Below are 19,112 nucleotides of genomic sequence, written 5' to 3'. Positions count from 1 at the left end.
TGAGTCCTTACTTCTTTGTGATTTGAGAACTCAAAGATATTGTTCTTATTAGAAATAATAGTATTGATGTTATTGAGAAGGGGAAAACTTGGCCTATGGCCATTGTTATTGGTTTAAAGTGTTTTGGAACAAAATGGTCATTTTTATGAGGAATCAGAGGGGATCTGGTTGTTCCTTGTAAGGAACCAGAGGGGCTCTGGTTGGTCCTCATTATTGGACCAGAGGATTCTGGTTATTGATTTGGAGGATGAGCAAGTTTTTACTAAATGTATTAATTGGATCAGAGGTTTTGTATCTATTGATAAGTGCTTTCATGTCAAAATCATATTTTTAGATGTTTTAAGAAAAAAAAAATTATACTTAGAATCTTTTTATGAAAAAACAGATCAGAGAGGCTCTGGTTGGCTTATACGTTGAACTAAAGAGGCTCTGGTTGATCATGTCTTCTGAACCAGAAGCTCTGGTTAGTACAACCAGAGGCTCTGGTCAAGGAACAAGAAGATTTGGAAGAAAGACCAGAGGGGCTCTGGTCTTGGATGTTGAAATATATTCCAAGTGTGGTTTGGAACCAGAGACCCGATGGACCGAAGCAGTATGTTTTTAGTTTTGCTTCATAAGATAAGTGATTTGAAATAAATGTTTTGGTGATCTTCACCCTGCATTACATAAAAGGGAACCTCACTAGACATTCATGTCTAACCCTCATTTCACGTTTTCAAAATTATATGTGCATGTAAAGATAATAAGGGAAAGAGCATTATGTGAATTACTTTCCTATGTGCTTAGCTGTTTTGGAAGCATAGATGCTAGGATGCAACAACATGTACTTTTGGAATTTTTGGGTTGCATATTTTACATTATAAACTCTTGTATCAAAGACCTATGTGGGAAATACATGTATTCTATATATAAAATATGTGTTATATGCAATGTATGGATTTGGAATGTTACATTAGGTGCTTCTTTTTGTCTGGATATATGCATTGCAGACAAATTACAATGATATAGCTGCTTACTTTCATGCTTTTTCCTTGAAATTGAAATCAAGTTTTGCATATTTTTAAAGCGAAAATGATCTCAAAAACTTTATAAGAAATATTTGGATTGTTCTTGAGATGATTCTGAAATTTGTTTGTTTAAATGATTAGGAAGTGACAAGACAAAAAAAATGAGTTCCACAAATGAGAATGTAGATAAAAGTTTTTCATCGATAATTTGTTTATAAAAAATATGTTGGATTTATATATATTGGATTTTAAATTATCATACAATTTTTTTCATCGATAGTCTGTAATTGGAATCATAACTCTTATTTATTCAAATTGTATTAATATGTAAAGACTAAGTGTAACATATATTATCGTTAAATTTTCTCTTATAAAACTAGTGAAACTTCAAAATCGTTAAAATTCACGGCTTCCGCCGCATTTGCACGGGCACGCAATTAATTTATAAAAAAAAAAAAAAACCTAAAAGGGGCAAATGACCCACGGTATTCGATCCAAAAGACCTAAAATGGTGTTTGTAAATAAATCACAAAGACCTGTTTCACCATAGCAACGTAAAACCCTTCACCGCCACTAAATAAATACAACATAAAACCCTTCACCATCGCTAAATTCACCCACCGAAAACCCTCCTCCATCGCCACCGGGATCAGTATTCGGAATGCAGCTAATTCATTCTGATAAGTTTTCCCATCGAGCTATTCACATATCTGTCATTCAATCGTCAATATACGAATTGAGGTATGTTTAAGCCCTCAATCTCTCTGTATACATACATACATTATTGCATCTGGGAATTGAATTCGATTGAACCCAGTCAAAGGACAGCAGATTTTGCTCTTATGGGTATGACTCTTATCTGAGATTTGAAAATATGCTCTCTCTGCGCCCATATCGCAGATTTAGAACCTATGCGACCATTCCAGCCTCCATTACATCGATTTCTAACGGTAAAATTAGTTTGACTGCAAACGATATTAAGAAACCCTTAACTTTAGAGGAACCTGTCCTTGTTAAGCTAAAGACAGAAAGAGACCCGGAAAAATTATTTCATTTGTTCAAGGCTAATGCCCATAACCGCTTTGTTATAGAAAATAAGTTTGCGTTTGAGGATACGGTTTCCAGGCTAGCTGGGGCTGGCCGGTTTGATTACGTCGAGCAATTACTTGAGCATCAGAAGGCACAGCCTCAGGGCCGCCGCGAAGGGTTTATTATGAGGATTATAAGGTTATATGGAAAGGCTGGAATGGTTAAGCATGCTGTCAATACTTTCAGAGATATGCATTTATATGGTTGTCGTCGCACTGTTAAATCTCTTAATGCGGCCCTTAAGGTTTTGGCACATACAGGTGACTTGGATGCCTTGGAGTCGTTTCTTAGGGACATTCGTTGCAAGTTTGATGTTAAGCTAGATGTAGTTTCTGTGAATATTCTGATAGATGGACTTTGTCGAATGGGTATTCCTGATAAAGCTTACATAATCATGGGAGAGATGGAAAAATCAGGGATTACACCTGATGTAGTCACATACACAACTCTTATATCAGCATTTTATAAATTGAATCGAGCAGAAGTAGGTAATGGTCTTTGGAATCTTATGGTGATGAGAGGCTGTTTGCCAAATCTAGCAACCTTTAATACCAGGGTTCAGTTCTTGGTGAACAGAGGACGGGTATGGCAGGCTAATAGTTTAATGGGCATGATGCGTTATCTTGGAATCACTCCTGATGAGGTTACATTTAACTTGGTGATAAAAGGGTTTTGCATAGCTGGTTATATTGACATGGCCAAAAGGGTTTATTCTGCTTTACATGATGAGGGTTACAAGCCGAATGCCAGAATTTATCAAACAATGATGCATTATCTTTGTAAAGAAGGTGAATTTGACATGGCGTATACAATGTGCAAAAATAGCATGGAAAAGAATTGGTTTCCAAGCATCGACAGTATCTATCAACTACTTCAGGGGCTGCGGACCATGGGGAAGATTGGCAAAGCTAGGTTTATTATATCTTTGGTGCATAAAAGAGCACCTTCATTTACTGCAAATCAATTGGGCATCATGGAATCGATTTTGCAAAAGAGTTGACATTGTTCCAAGAGGAACAAGCATTCTTTGTACAGTTTTCATATCTGGTGTTGAGAACAGTTCATTTTTAGATTCATTCATGATGAATAATTATCCAGGAAAAGAAATATTCTAATATGTTAGGTAAGTTTGTTGTACCATCTTACTACAGTTTACGGTGGAGATTTACATGGAGATATTAAGGAAACCCGACTTGCATTCTTGAACATTTAGTTCTTTCTAACCTTGATTTTCGTATCTTGTTATATGTGAATATATTTTTGCGATTTTACCAGGTTATTAGCTACATACTATTATAGCTTGCTTCATTTTTGGGTAATTGGAAGTGTTGTCGGTATCTGTTTAATGATATGCTTAGAAGTGGTTGTGAGAAACGAAATGGTCAATGGGATACATAAGTGTCATCCTAAAAACAATTCAATTGTTTCAGACTCTTATAAATACTAAATCATCCTGGAAAAATTTATAGTAACAACAGAAGTTAATGATATATTTTGCAAAACTGTGACTGCTAGCTATGCTTTCCAAATATTTTCTGCAAGCCATGGGTGTTTCTGAAAATAGCCTCACCATCTCTTGAGGCAGAGGAAAGGTCTGCATACATTCTACTCCCTCATACCCTACTTTCAAGTGGGATACTGAGTTTGTTTGGTTTGATTTATGTTGTTCAGTTTGTAATATGCGTATGCTTGTGATAGTAGAAAAATGCTTCTTTAGACTTTGGTTATAATTTAGTGGTGGTTTTTATAATTTTATTTTGTTCGAATAGAGAAGGAGAGGCTGAGACAGACAAGCTACAGATGCATTTGTTATAGACCAAAATAACTTGAACTTCTATTTTCTGTTCAGCCTAGTTGATTTCTTAACCATCATTATGTGGTTGAAGAAGAAAGGATGCTAGGAGCACAGGGAAATGACTCAAATGAGGCATCCAAACAGGAGGGTGATAGAAGTATTTCACAGGTTTGTACCGAGAAATTTCACTTTCAGTAGTTATTATTGTTGATGTCGTTGTAATTGTTACTATTTCTTAGTATCTTGTCTAAATCAATGAGGGGTGTTCTATACTTATTCAGAACCACTTCTGTGTCATACAACTCTCTTATTGCTTCATGTATCTTTTGGAATTCATCTTACTTCGGCTGTGGTATGATTTTCTGTTTGTATAGGTTGCCTATAAGTTCTATGATGTTGGTTTGGTCTACTTGCTGACAGCCATGATTGGTTTTTTTACTCATCATGTTTAATGATTTCAGAGAACATTAGGCCCCTCAATCTAATGATTTGCTTCGTTTGTTCTAAAAAGAAAATTCCATGGTTTTGATGTCATTCCATTACATTCCATTTTTAATTCTTTGTTAGTAACCTATTGCAATTACATTTTTTATGGAAGTTAATAAGATCACTGTTTCAAAGCTGAATAGTGGTATGTTTGATTATCAAAAGAAAAAAAAAATAAACCTTCATTTAATCTTTTTTTTTTTTTTTTTTGGGGGGGGGGGTGAAGGGAACTCAAGGCAAGTATTATGCATTGAAGATTAAATCATACTGTAGAACCATGAGAAAAGATTGAATCATGCAGTCTTGAGTATCTAGACTCCTAGATTCAGAAGGAGGGCAAGGTTGAAGAGGACATAACTCATCGCATAAAGACGGGTGGCTAAAGTGGAGAACAATCATGGGGTGCTACGGCTAAAGTGGAGAGCTGAAGGGAATTCTTTGTAGGATAATCATTAGAGCGGCTATGTTGTATCGGTCGGAAAGTTGGGCTATTATGAAGGCCCATGAATGGAAGATGGAAGTCGTAGAATTGATGATGCCGAGAGGGACCTGTGGTAGAGCTAGGTTTGATAGGATACCGAACAAGGTCTTCTTAGTAGTGTTGGTAGTTGTGCCTGTCACAGATAAGTTAAAGGAGGGGAGACTATGGTGGTTTGGTCATGTTCGTAGGAGACAGATGACGACTCCTATAAGGGGTATACGAAGGATGACGGTAGAGGGGGTGGAGGTAGGCCGAGGAGGACATGGGATGAGCAACTCAGGTTGGACATGGCTGCTTTAGGTGTTCGTGTTTCTGAGGACATGAGCTTTGATAGGAGCTATTGGAGGCACAAGACTGGGGTAGCGGACTAGGGTGTAGATCTAGAGCTAGTATAGTCAGGTGGAAGGGAGCCGGAGAGGTAGAGGGTGGGACATGGGGTTAGTAAGTTGGATTAGGGGTGTGTATTTTTCTTACTTATGCTTATGTTTCTCTTGTACTTGCTTCTATTTGTATGTTATGACTTACTCTGAACTAGTTTTTTAATAGCTTTCATTATCTATGTTTCTTTCTTTCACGTGTTCTTTTAGAAGCTGGGGGTCTTCATAGAAACAACCATTTCACTCTTTGGGGTCAAAGTTGTTAAAAGCCCGCCTCCTAGGCTCTGAGGTGCAGTAGGCCAGAGCGCAAAAGGCTCAAGGTCTTGGGCTTTTTTGAAAGTCGAGGTGAGGCATATTCATGAGGCTCACCAAGGGTTAGGTGCCTTTTGGGCTTAGGGGGCCTCATAAAGAGTTAATAAATACCCACTCAACCCCTAATATTTAATAACTTTTCTTATATTCTAGACTTCTTAAAAAAGAGTTATTAAATAGATGAGATAAGTTAGACCCTAATATTAAATACCAATCCTTAGAACATCAAGCCTTCTTCTCTATAAATACCCAGACCTTAAAAAAATTTCCTCATGGCTCATGCTTTAAACCCTTCTCCCTTCTGCCTCTATCGAAGGACTGTTGGTTGCATTGGAGGCTTGTACCATCTGCTAAACCCGATTTGAGTTTTGTAGTTGTATGTGTGTGTGTGTATTAATAAGGTGTGCCCTCACATTTCTGAGACCTTCGGTCCTTCGCCTCATGCCTAGGCCCCGGGACCCTGTTGCGCCTAAATAGCCTAGAGCCTTTAACAACTTTGGTTGGGGTTAAAGGTCAGGTCTGCCTACATCTTACCATGGTCCCACCTCACCTTGTCAACGAACTTTTTAGATATACTGAAAATTGCTTTCGTCAAAAAACTAAAGAAACTAAAGCAAGGTGTCGCAAATGGGTTTATGAAACAAATGGAGAGGATTAATGTATAGGTAGGTTCCAGTACAAGCGAAAATTCTTGCCCAGAGTGGTTAATTGGTTTGTGCTCACTCAAGGTTCCAAATGGCATGAGGTGTGGCGTGGCCGGGAGGCCAAGCGTCAAGCTTTAGGAGCCACAACGAGGCCATGGTGTTTTTCAAGGTGTGACGCATGGCCATAATCATATGTAATATTATTCATATATAGATGTTTTCTATTATCACTTGATGAATCAATGATTTAAACAATTTGAATTAGGTTATATATTAAAAACTAACAAGTAAAACATTAAAAATGTAATAGAAATCAAATATCACATTACAAGAATCGCGCATTAGGCTATGGTGTGCCACAAGCTTAACGTGGCGAAGCCTTGAGCCATGGCGGCTATTGCGGCGAGCCTTTTAGAACACTGGTCTCACTGGGTGGAAGTATGGACTTTAGAGAGCTTGTGGTATGTTCTTGCTATTGACATATGTGTGTGTGTATATATATACATATATATATATATATGCTGCAAGAAGGGGATGTTTTTGGGTCGAGTCGTTGTGGTGACTATGACTTGCAGAAGCAGCAGATTTGTGGTGGTCATGGAAGAGAACTCCATAATCTGCTTGATAGACGATACATAACCCATGAGGGACAGAGGGAGAGCTTGTTCAGTATGGATATAAATTGTTGTTTTAGGAAAGTTGATCGAAGACATGCTTGAAAACATTGTAGAAAAGCAATATAATTGAAACAAAAGTCACTGTACTCGTTTTCAAAATTTTGCTAACCATTTTGGTTCCATTAGACAAGAGTTTTCACTCACACACCAAGAACAGAAGAACTGGGCTTGTTTTCTGACTCGAGCATGGGCCATGCTGGTTTTTTGTCTATGGATCGATGATAAATAAATGTTAGAAATACCCCAATTCAGTTCACTTATAGTAAAAGAAGGAAGCGAGGAAAACCACATGTCATGGGGACCACTGCAAAAGAATGAGAAGGCTAGGAGTAAGTCTGGTAGAGGGCAATTTGGGAATAAATCAAGTATAAATTGGGTGGTGAGGCGAGTATTGTTCTCATGCATATATTTTCCTTGTAAACCTGGAGAGAATGGCCTCTGGAATTGCCATACGTTTCTTTCCCTTGTTAATGGTAATCATATGAGCATTGCAAGTGATTTCACTCTGTCTTACCTGTTTCAATTTACCATTCCTTTCTTAATTTTGATCGTTGAGTTGGGTTGGTTCACAACAGATAAATATGCAGATGAATTTTGTTGTCAAGTATTCAAGTTAAATGAATTCGTGTTGCAATTGACACCAACCACATTCTGTTTTTACAATTACTATGCTGGCATCTTGATTTCAAGCCCAAGGGGAGAGGGATGTTCCAATTTGGTGGTGGGCATGAGAGGTATGTACTTTTGGTTTCTTTCTATATATCAAGTATATATATTTTCTACTTCATTCTTATCCTTCTTAACAAAATAAGATGGAATTTAAGCTTTGTTTATTAGGTACTTGTTGCTAATAAGTTGGGACTTGGAACTTGATAAAAGAGTTATGGATGAATGATGGAGTAGTAGCATGAAAAGTGAACAATTTCCTTTAGCTGAGTTAAACAAGAAAGAAGCCTGTAGAGGACTTGCATAAAGAAAGAGAGCTACTCTACATTCACAAACCAAAGGTATGTATTTAATTCTTGAATTCAAACATCAACCACTTCCATTCAATGAATATCAGCTCCCATTCAGAACATTAGTTAGTCAAATCTTAATTATCCAAAACAATGATTTATTATTATGAAACAAGACTCAATCTTCCCACTCAACTCACTTTACAGTCATCTTTTAAAGAAAATTCTTAAAATTGTTGGATATTAGGCGAATGCTTTACATATTTTATGTAAACCACCTTTTTCTAATCAAGGTTTAGGTGGTTTAGGCAAAAGCACTTGTAGTAAAGATAGTTATTTAGTTACGGTTTATACCTTCATAATTAGTTGGAGCTTTAATAAGATGTATTCATGCACATTCTACTTGTAATATTGAATTTTAAGTAATATGCATCAATAAACAGTACTTTATGCATAAAAAATTGTTTTTAAGAGTTTTTGTCAAATGTTTTATAATATAGATATGTGTGTGTGTATAGGCCTAATTAAATGAAAACAACGTAGTTTGTGATAATCGTGAGATCCAATTTCAACCAATCATTTGAGTTATTTAATGGTATTTCTTAAATAAGCTACAAGGTTAACTTAGTACTTTTATTTTTTCAACTCATCAACATTTTTGATTTTTTTTTGAAAAGAAAATATTTAACTAAATTTTATTACCTAATATATTAGTTACCTGACGTCTCACCCCACCTTTTAAGGATCCTAATTTTACAACCTCCACCTCAACACCTATGCCTCACTCCTTTCCCTTCCCCTTTGTCACAGTCAATCCCAACCTTTTTCCGATGTCATCATCTGTGTTGCCAGCCTCTCTCATGGCTTCTCTCTAGGGGTGTTCATGGGTTGGGTTGATCGGGTTGAATACATTTAAGTAACCCAACTTAATGCAAATGGTTTGAAAAATCTTAACCCAACCTAAACCATACGGGTTGGTCGGGTTGATACTTTGATACATTAAAATATTTTCTTAACCTTGAATGTGTTATTTTTATACTCATAATTTTTTTTTCATCATCAACCATTTGATATAACTTATCCATAGTTCCTACGTATATTACATTCAGTTAATTTTCTCAATATATATGTTCATAGTTCCTGAACATATATACGAATGAGTTATACAGAGATGTGAATAGATTGAAAATATGTGATTATGAAGAGCGTATGTGACAGTGTAGTTGTCTAATGTATATATTAATAGATATTCAACAATCATATTAAATCAAAGAAATAAAAGGATATCGGGTTCATCGGGTTGGGTTAGGTTCAAACAATAGTAATCCGATATCAACCCAATATCTACGGTTTGAAAATTTTACAACTCGATTAGACATCGGGTTGCTTTGGGTTGAGTTATTTCGTCTTGGGTGTGGTTGGGTTGGGTTGATCGGATTTTTGAGCACCCCTACAGTTCTCTCACTTTCTCATCCCTCATCTTGAACTATATGGCAACGCTACTGATCTAAAACCATTGTTGTACCCATCAATGCAGCCATCAACGACAAGAATTCCCATTGCTCGTCTAGTAAGGTTTTCACCTATAACCTGCCCCCAGTATTTAAGATGGAATTGATCGAATAAGCTCGTCGGAGAGTATTGCTGACACGTGGTATTAGACGGATCGAGCCGACGACAAAACAGATCTAGCCGAAGTCGAAGGGTTTGAAACAGATTCAACCAAAGACAAAGAGATTTATTATACGGCGAAGCGGGTCTACACTGTCAATTGAGGCTATGAAGCGGTCGACTATTTTGTTTTCCGGTGGGTTTTTGTTGTTTCCGATGAGTTCTTTTTCCGGAGTTGGTTTAAACATTGTTTTTTCGTGTGTTTTGTTTGGATTTGTTGCAGATCTGGTTAATAATCTCGAACTAGAGTTCTTTTTTTGTTCATTATTTTGTTTAGATTTAGATGGATAACATGGGATCGCAGTGTAATTATGGGTTTTAGGTAGGGGCATCACAATATATCACAGTGTAATTATGGGTTTTAAGAAGGACATCATAATGTATCACAATGTATTCTCATTGTTTTACGAAGTGTATTACAATGTATATTTTCATTATTTGATAAAGGGCATCACAAATGGTATTTTTGTCATTTTCATTGTTTTACAAGAGTATCACATTATGCATTTTGTATGTATATTTGAGTATCACAGTGAATATTGACTATATGCATCTTTTTTAATGATGTTTTTTGAGGTATCACAATGTGTATCATGTGTTCACATAAGGATCATTGGAATAAGATTTACCGAAATAATGTTCATCGGAATAAGGTTTAACGAAATAATGTTCATCGGAATAAGGTTTACCGAAATAATGTTCATCGGAATAAGGTTTGCAGGAGAGAGGAGAGATGATATTTTTAAAATACCTAAAATACCCTTAATTAATATTTTAAATTAGAATTACTAAAATTATTAATTTTCTAATTTATCATTTGATTTATGGTTAAGATTGGACCTCACGGTTATACAAATAATCGAGTTCTCTTTTGAATGACCCCCTATATATATTGAGGTGGCGTTTGGTTTTTGCAGAATGTTTTTGGATGAAATGAAACCTGTCAAAGAAAATTTGACTTTGAAAGAACTGAAATGAATTTTGTCCGGTTTGACCACCTTGTTGATTGGCAGACCTTGGAATGGAATCCGTTATGGAACTGGAATCTGTCTTGTTTGATTCACAGAATGTAATTTTAGAATTGAAATGAAATATTGGTAAATGATCAAAATTCTCTTTTGAAAATTTTAATTGTTTTTAAAACTAAAAATATTTTAATAAAATAATTATTTAATTATTAAAACAATATAAAATATACAAACCAAATATGACCATAAATCAAACGCCGTTACTAAATCGATATTAAAATTGACTCAAAATAGTTAACTTTATCATGTAAAATATCTCATTCGGTGGTGGTTGGCGGTGGTCAACTGTGGTTTAGATCGACGGTGGTTCAGATCGGTGGTGGTCCCTGGTAGTTCAGATCAGTGGTGGTCAATAATGGTTTAGATGGTGGTGGTTGATAGTGGTTCAAATTGGTGGTGGTCCGTGATGGTTTAGATGACGGTTGTTAGTGGTGGTTCAGATCAACGATGGTTCAGATTGGCGGTGGCCGACAGTGGTTCAGATCGGTGGTGGTCCACGGTGGTTTTAGATCGGTGGTGGTCCGCGGTGGTTCAGAATGCAGTGGTCGACAGTGTTTCAGATCGATGGTGGTCCATGGTTGTTCAGATTAATGGTGGTTCAGATTGGCGGTGGTTCAGATTGGCGGTGGTTCAGAAAGGGGATGGTTCAGATCGGCGGTGGCCAACAGTGGTTCAGATCGGTGGTGGTTCAAATCAGCGATGGCCGATGGTGATTCAGATCAATAGTTTAGATTGGTGGTGGTCCGTGGTGGTTTAGATGGCGGTGGTCGACAATGGTTCAAATGGCGGTGGTCGACAATGGTTCAGATGGCGGTGGTCGACAGTGGTTCAGATCGACGGTGGTGGTTCAGATCGGCAGTGGTCGGCGGTGGTTCAGATTGACGATGGCCGGGTGGTTTAGATCGATGGTAGTCGCCAATGGTCGGTGGTGGTTCAGATGGGTGGTGGTCGGCGGTGGTTCAGATCGGTGGTAGTCGCCGGTGGTCAGGCGATGGTTTAGATGGCAGTGGTCGGTGATGATTCAGATCAATGGTGGTTGATGATGGTCATATTGAGTTTTATGAGATTAAGGTATATTGGATTAAGAGCATATTTGATATTATGAAAAAAGAGAATTTCATTCCATCAAAATACCATGTAGTTGTTAAGGAATGTTAAATTTCTTTATTTGTTGAATTTATAGGATTTTGAAAATTCCTTTCGTGAAAAGGAGTGAACTAAACGAGGGAATGAAATTGGGTCAATGGAATTCAACATTCCAATTTGACCCGATTTCATCAGATTCCTTCAAAATCTGCGAACCGAACGTCTCCTAAAATTATTAAAAAAGTTCAAATATAATATATTAGCTTTCACTTTTGACTTTTTACTTTAATTTGTTATTACGATGATTAAAAATTAGAGATCGAGCAACATTTGGAAGGAAATGAGGATATTGTGGAAAAAAAATTGGAAAATTCGTTGGTCTTGAAGAATGTCGGGATATGGAGAATTTTGTTGCATTTAAGAGCCTTCTTGATTTTCAATATTCTTTTTCCATTTTTTTGAAAGAGAGTTGTGAGGAATGAGCTATATGGTGTTGTTGGTCCTGGAATGATAATGGCTAACACAATGAGTGTTTGTAGAAGGAGAGAGGGGGTTAAATACAAACACAACAGATTTTTCACATTTTAATTTTGTATATTTATTGAAAACAAAGAATTATATATTTGTTGCAAAAACTAGGAAAATAAGACCTGATCCTAAACGATTCGACTGGTGACAAATTTACTAATAACTGAAAGAGCATATTTCAGATCTGAAGTACTGAGATAGTCCGTTAGATGGTTGATGTCGGTTTTCTTAAGAAACTATTACTTAGAATTTATTTCAAAACAAGTGAGTTGCAACAAATGACAAAGAGGACCTTTTATATCCATCAATGCATTAAATATAGTTGTCCAATGGTTGAGTTACAACAAATATTCAAAGTATTTGATCGGATGTTATTATGTATTATTATCAAATCCAATGATAGAGAACAACAATCTACCCCGATATTTTTAATAATACAAATAGATAACATAAGAACACTTAAATAAAAAAGGGTATTGGAACTCAAAAAGTTTTATACTTTGAACTCATAATTTCAATGATCCATTTGTTATGTTTTCAGATTCTTTTGGGCTTTTTCCCTTTTCTCCTTTTTTGTTCTTTTCGAGGCTTTTCATCATTTTCTATGGAATAGTGTTACATTGCAACAAAAATAAAATACTGAAACATAAAAAATAAGATAGATTTTCATCATCTAAAATATTTGTCTTCAAGTTTCTCAATTGAACATCCTCTTTCCTTGAGTACATCACTAATTTCATCTGCTAACATTTTTTTGTATTTCGTTTCAGAGCAACTAAAGAGCATATTTACTGAATAAATTGTATCGGCTAAGAATAACTCATATGATCTTTGGTATCCTAGAGCTCTCAAGAAAATGTATAATCATTTTTTCGGGATTGTCATATATTATTCCTTGAGACTTCAAAGAACTGGGTGGAAGAGAGAGATTAAGGTTTAAGATATTCGGAAGGTTACTTGAGAGTTGATCAATAAGAAATTTTTAGAGGATTTGGAATTATGGGATCAAAGGGAGTAGTATTCAGATGATTTGTTCTTTCAGATGAAGAAGGTGGTTGCAATAAGAGGGAATCAAAATTGGCTAATCTGGACTTTCTGGGTGCTTCTTCCTTTGTTGTTTTCGTGGCATTTTCATCAGCCAATTCTTTTTCCGAAGTCATCTTGGCTTTTGTCTTATATAAACCGATTTTGGATGTTCATCTCAAGTTGGATATTTTATTTTTCTTTGATCAGATGTATTTCCTCAGTTGTTGCTCCCCCTCATTCGGATGACTTTGCTCCTTCTCAATTGGATGACTATGTAATCAGTTGCTCCCCCTTAATTGGATACTCATTCCTTGACTCCCTCTTAGCAGTTGCATCAATTGGATCCTATTGAGCTATCTTTTATGTCATAGCTATTTTACCAGTTTGTAGATAGTAGACTCATTAACATCATTGACAAGTTGATCACCACTCGGAAAGACTCACTACATTCTCCTTTTTCTTCTTTTCTTTACCTTCATCAGATGGTTTACAATCTGAACCATTAGGATTGAGTAAGTCATCGTTATTATCAACCACTTGGACACCATTGCTTCATTACCTACCTTTCTTCTTCCTCTCTTCATCCAAGCTACTAAATCCCCCATTTTCTGTTTTTTCCCTCTCAGTAGCTTCACATAAAGTTTTAAAGAATTCATCAAGGTACTAAGTAGATTTATGTGGTTGAGATATGACCTGCATAATGGGTTAGTAGAAAAAATATCTTTTATGGTGCTCATAAGGAGGAGAGCACCAATCAGATCATGTGATCTTGTTTGCACATTTCTACCGAATGCTTCGAGGTATTCCTTGAAATTCCAATCAGAGTCTTGAAAGAATTTCTTTATTTTGGAGGACTTGGGAGGAGTCTGAATCTTTACTGTGTACATATTGAGATATCATAGTGACTTGCCTGACTTTTCCCAATTTCTATAACAATGTCCTTCTATGAGGGCATTGAGGAAGTGGTTTGGGGTCTAGATGCCATGAGTCCTGAATGGCCAACTGTAATAGTCTCCGATTGTTGAGTCTCCGACCAAATTACTGTTTATGACCCTTTGGGTAAACGAGAGTTTCCTTAGAGCATCTCGTTTTGCTAAGGATATAAGTCTCCATTTTTATGTTGATTTTGAAAGTTAGGAAACTGGGATAGGTGTCAAAGGTTCAATTGGCACCATAGTTTCCGAATCGAAATGATGAAGTCAAAACATGAGAGAGACATTTTTGACCTTGATGACAATTTTGGCTCGGGGAAAGAGCTTAGTTGCTTCTCTGGTTGAAACATTGCCCCAAATCGGATAAAAAAATTTATATCTAGAAAAATCTTGAGATCCAATGAAAAGACTAATTTCTTTCCTTTTTTATTATTTTATTTTTAGACGAAGGAGAGAGAGAGAAAGAGAGAGAGAAATAGAGAGAGAGAGAGAGAGATAGCGAGAAAATCAAAGGTGATTCTAAGATATAGTAGAAAGAAAGAAAATGATGAGTTTTAGAAGAGTGAGTTAGAGAGAAAAACAATGATGACTTTAGAGAGGAGAGAAATTGTTAAAATGTTTATATAAATTACAATCTTGACTAACTTGACTTTTTGTCCTTATATGTTATAATGTTAACAGATTAGGGTAAATTATGTCAAGTATAAAGTTGTTATTGTCTTGGAAATGAGGAGGACTGTGCCTCACTTTTGGGAGAAGATTAAGGGTAGCGGAGTCTGATTTTCTAATCTTGAAGGGGCAAAGTTGACTTAAGCTGAAAGATATATAAACACCTTTGTACGACTCTTTGAGCTCATAATCTCATATTCTCATTTTAAATCAGTCACAAAATTCTCTCTAGTTCTTGTTCTCATATTCATTCACTAGTCTCTTTCTAGTTCTAGTTCTTCATCTTATTCATTTTATTAGAGATAGATGTTTGTATTTAAGTAAGTTGTAATCTGTTTTCTTCATGTTCTTTGTATTCTATGTTTCAAATAAATAAAACGTTGAATATATTTGGTTTGAACATGGTATCAGAGCAACAAGTATGTTTTCTTTCATTATCCTTCTTTTTTTTATCGAGTGATTGAAACAGATAAGTGATTAGTTGAGATCTTGGTGTATGATGCCTTTTTGCATCTGTTTACCAGATCTCACTAAGATATCTGAGTTGTGCCGCTTTGTTTTCTGTTTATGAAATGATCGATCAGATTAGTACCTTGTAGATCTTTAGATCTGGATAGGTCCCCCTTTGAGATCTGGTTGTTCTTTCTTATTCATAGCTTTTTATATCATGTTTCATTCTCTATCCGTATATGGTTGATTTTGTGTTCATATCGTTTATATTCATATTTGTGTCTATTGTTTCCAGATCTTCCTTTTTAGATCTGTGTCCATTTATATTCCATAACTGTTTATGTTATAATGAATATATGTTGCTGTTACTATGAATTTCTTGTTTGTTAGATCTGTGTCCATTTCTTTCCAGATCTACTTATGTCATAACGAATATATGTCTCTGTTATTGTGAGAATCTTGTTATGTTTCTGTTAATCGTTGAGAATCTGTATTTCTTAAGATTTTGGATGTCTCCTTGTGGATCTTTTCTCTTGTCATGATCGATTGGGTTGTACCTTTATTAGATCTCTTGGTCTATTGTGGTCCCCCTTCATGACGTATGCCTTTTTTCTTTGACATATTTTGCACATGTGTATGTTGTGAATATCTCCTTCATCACTATCAGTCTCAGATAAACCTAAGATTTCCCCCAAACTTTTCTCTTGACACCAGGTTTCTATCAGACTCAAAGCAGAACATTCTTCTCTTTCTTCCGGGTACCTAAAGGAATTAAAAACATTAAAAGTCACTTGTTGGTCTTGGACTCTCATGGTTAATTCTYCCTTCTGTACATCTATCAAGGTTCTACCRGTAGCTAGGAAAGGTCTCCCTAAAATGATGGGAATGTCTTTGTCGGCTTCAAAGTCTAGGATGATAAAATCAGCTGGGAAAATAAACTTATCAACCTGAACTAGGACATCCTCAATCTTTCCTCTGGGATAGGCTATGGACTTATCAGCTAACTGTAGAGTTACAGTCGTAGGTCTAGCTTCACCTATGCCTAGGGTATTGAAGACAGATAAAGGCATCAGGTTTATCCTAGCACCTAAGTCGCATAGAGCTTTTCCTATTTCTTTTCCTCCAATTGAACAAGGGATTGTAAAACTTCCAGGATCTTTCATCTTAGGAGGAATTTTACTGGACAACAAAGCACTGCAACCTTCAGTCAGAGCTACGGTCTCGTATTCAGTCAACCTTTCTTTTTGCTCAAAATGTCATTTAAAAACTTTGCATAACTTGCATATGCTCAATAGCTTCAACCAGGGGAATGTTTATGTGCAACTGTTTAAAAACATCAAGAAACTTTTTAAATTGTAATTCTTCCTTTTGATTCCTTAATCTATGAGGATAAGGAATATAAGGAGTGACTGGAATAGGAGACGTAGTCTTTTGAAGAGTTGGTGTTGGAATCGGTTTCAAAACTGGTCTCACAATTGGTTCTGATTCAGTCTTAACAGGGATTAAAGGACTGGTCTGGTCTTTTATTGCGGGACTGTCACCAGATTGTGACCCATCCACTACAACACTTTCTTTGGGAGTCTGGGTTGTCTTGTGGAGGCAAGTTTTCTTAAATTTGTTGGCATCAGGAAATAACAGTGGAAAATCTGATCTTTCTGGAATGGCCGTACTATCTATGGGCCGTACTATGGGTTGCGGCTCACTAGTACTCACATGAATGGTAGTCAAAATCTGGTACAGAGGTAACAAAATCTTGTTCTACACTTTTCTTTTCAATATCTGCTTGTTTGGTTCTGTTTGTTCTTTTTGGGTGTTTTCTAAATAACTCTTTCCACTCCTTAACGTAACAACCTTAACATGCTCTTTTCCTTCTCTCTGAGGTATATCTGTATCACTGGGTAGAGAACCTACTGGTCTTTTTCTAATCTCCAAAGCCATTTGTCCCATTTGAGTTTCGAGATTTTTAATTGAAGCTTGAGTTTGGGTTATAAAACCCTTCATCATTGCTTCCAAAGAAGTAGATGAATCAGCTTGTTGTTTGGGCTTGTTTTGTAAAGAAGACTAATGATTCTGAAAATTAGCATATTGATTATTATGATTGCCTTGTTGCGCTTGCGAGTGAAAATTAGATTGGCCTTATTGAAAATTGGACTGTCCTTGTGGTTGAAAATTGGATTGTCCTTGCGGTTGGAAATTGGACTGTCCTTGCGGCTTCTGCATTGGTGGATTAAGAGCTGGATTATGCCATGAAAAATTTGGATGATTTCGCCATCCCGGATTATAAGTTAGCGAAAATGGTCCAGTCTTGTTGACATAATTTACATGCTCCGGATTTCCAGGACACTGCTCGAAAGAGTGACCTTCACCACAGTACACACATTGCACTGATTGAACATTGGAATTAAAGGTATTAGCATCAGATTGCACATGTGGGCTAGATGTTAAATTTGAAATTAGCTTAGTGATCTGAGCTATTAATGCCGAGACAACATCTACCTCATTTATTCCAGCTGTTTTCTTCAGTGGCATTGCACGTGGGTCAGACCATTGTCCGTTATTATTGGAAATCTTTTCAAGTATGTCAAAACCTTCATTATAGGTACAAGCTGTGAAAGCTCCGCCTGCAGTAGCATCGAGCATTTGTCTAACAACGATATTTAAACCGTTGTAAAATGTCTCTAGCTGTATACAGTACGGAATGCCATGGTGAGGGCATTTTCTCAGCAACTCTTTATACCTTTCCCATGCATCAGAAACTGCTTCATCATCCAGTTGTCTAAAAGTACATATTTTATTTCTGGATTTGGCATTCCTCGTGGGTGGAAAATACTTTTTCAAAAACTTTTCTACTATTTCATTCCATGTAGTCACAGAGTCTGGTTGCAAAGAATTGTACCATGCTCTTGCTCGATCCCTTAGTGAAAAAATGGAAAAAGTTTGTCTCAGAGCATCGTCTAAAACATCAGGGATGAGAAAAGAGTCTGTGATTTCCATAAAAGAACGCAGATGAGAATGAGGATCTTCAGAAGATAAACCAGSGTACTGGCCRTTTRTTTGAAGCATTTGAAACATCAGTGGTTTAAGTGAAAAATGGGTGGCACCAATGGTAGGCTTACGTATCCTTGTGTGCAGTTGAGTTAAATTAGGAATAACGTATGCCATAATGCCACCATTTTTAGCATTTGCAAGACGAAAGATGTTTTGAGCCTCATCCTCATATGAAATATTTGGTTCATTTCTAATTATAACTTCTCCATCAATAATCACATTTTCAGCCATCGTTTCAGAGTTTAAAGCTCGAAGAGCTCTTTGCACTCTTCTTCGTTGTCTGAAAGTTTGTTCAATATCAGGATCAAGTGGAAAAAATTCACCATGCGACAACCTTGGCATGCACGGTGCATTCACAAAAAGAGATGGTAGAAAAACTAACTTTTATAAACTTTACTTTTAAAAAGAAAAAACTTCAGTGTACTATCCCCGGCGGCGGCGACAAAAACTTGCTCCACGGTTTATTCAACCTTAGATTTCAACACAAAAATAGAACTCGGTGCAAGTATACACCTCGAACTACTACCGTCTCATAACAAGTAATAATGGTAAAATACCAGATATCGTTCCCACAGAGATAGCTTGTAAAGTTATTTCAAAAGTCCAGTTTATAAAAACTAATTTCAGATGGCAAATCGAGGGATTTGATTTATCTAAAATGGGGAGGTTTGATCAACACTAGGAAAATATCAATCTTAAAAAGAAGCACAGGGTGCAACAGTTGATTAAGACATTAAACAAATGATTCAGCAAAAAGGTGACATAGCATTCCTATCATAATTATCTAAAATTCAATAAATGATTTTATATAACTATGACAGTATCAACTATCGGGTCAGACGGCCTCCCA

General features: G+C 36.3%; 1 protein-coding gene and 1 non-coding gene across 6 annotated transcripts; both read left to right on the top strand.

Annotated features, from left to right (window-relative positions):
- Positions 1-1,620: 1,620 nt before the first annotated feature.
- Positions 1,621-9,855, top strand: LOC112505639 (pentatricopeptide repeat-containing protein At1g80150, mitochondrial). 5 transcript variants are annotated; one of them, XM_025109521.1, is made up of 6 exons: positions 1,621-3,219; positions 3,946-4,059; positions 7,444-7,602; positions 7,706-7,875; positions 9,362-9,631; positions 9,719-9,855. In XM_025109521.1, the coding sequence occupies exon 1, from the start codon at positions 1,882-1,884 to the stop codon at positions 3,094-3,096; it is 1,215 nt and encodes a 404-aa protein (XP_024965289.1). In that variant the 5' UTR covers positions 1,621-1,881; the 3' UTR covers positions 3,097-3,219; positions 3,946-4,059; positions 7,444-7,602; positions 7,706-7,875; positions 9,362-9,631; positions 9,719-9,855. The 5 variants fall into 5 exon arrangements, with proteins under 5 accessions (XP_024965289.1, XP_024965291.1, XP_024965292.1 ...); XM_025109523.1 differs by having other exon boundaries at positions 3,983-4,059; positions 9,362-9,855; XM_025109524.1 differs by having other exon boundaries at positions 7,456-7,602; positions 9,362-9,855.
- An 8,057-nt stretch (positions 9,856-17,912) lies between these two features.
- LOC112508376 lies at positions 17,913-18,019 on the top strand. Its single transcript, XR_003068749.1, has one exon. It is a non-coding gene; the product is annotated as a small nucleolar RNA R71 (small nucleolar RNA).
- Positions 18,020-19,112: the final 1,093 nt, after the last annotated feature.

The sequence above is a fragment of the Cynara cardunculus genome (genome assembly GCF_001531365.2).
Source record: "Cynara cardunculus var. scolymus isolate 2C chromosome LG 2, CcrdV1, whole genome shotgun sequence".
NCBI lineage: Eukaryota > Viridiplantae > Streptophyta > Magnoliopsida > Asterales > Asteraceae > Cynara > Cynara cardunculus.
The sequence above is the reverse complement of the archived record's forward strand: the minus strand, read 5'-3'. Positions and strand labels throughout refer to the sequence as shown.

Bases quoted from the DNA above. Each gene is read 5' to 3' on its own strand.
- LOC112505639 (XM_025109523.1), top strand. From the start codon at position 1,882: ATGCTCTCTCTGCGCCCATATCGCAGATTTAGAACCTATGCGACCATT.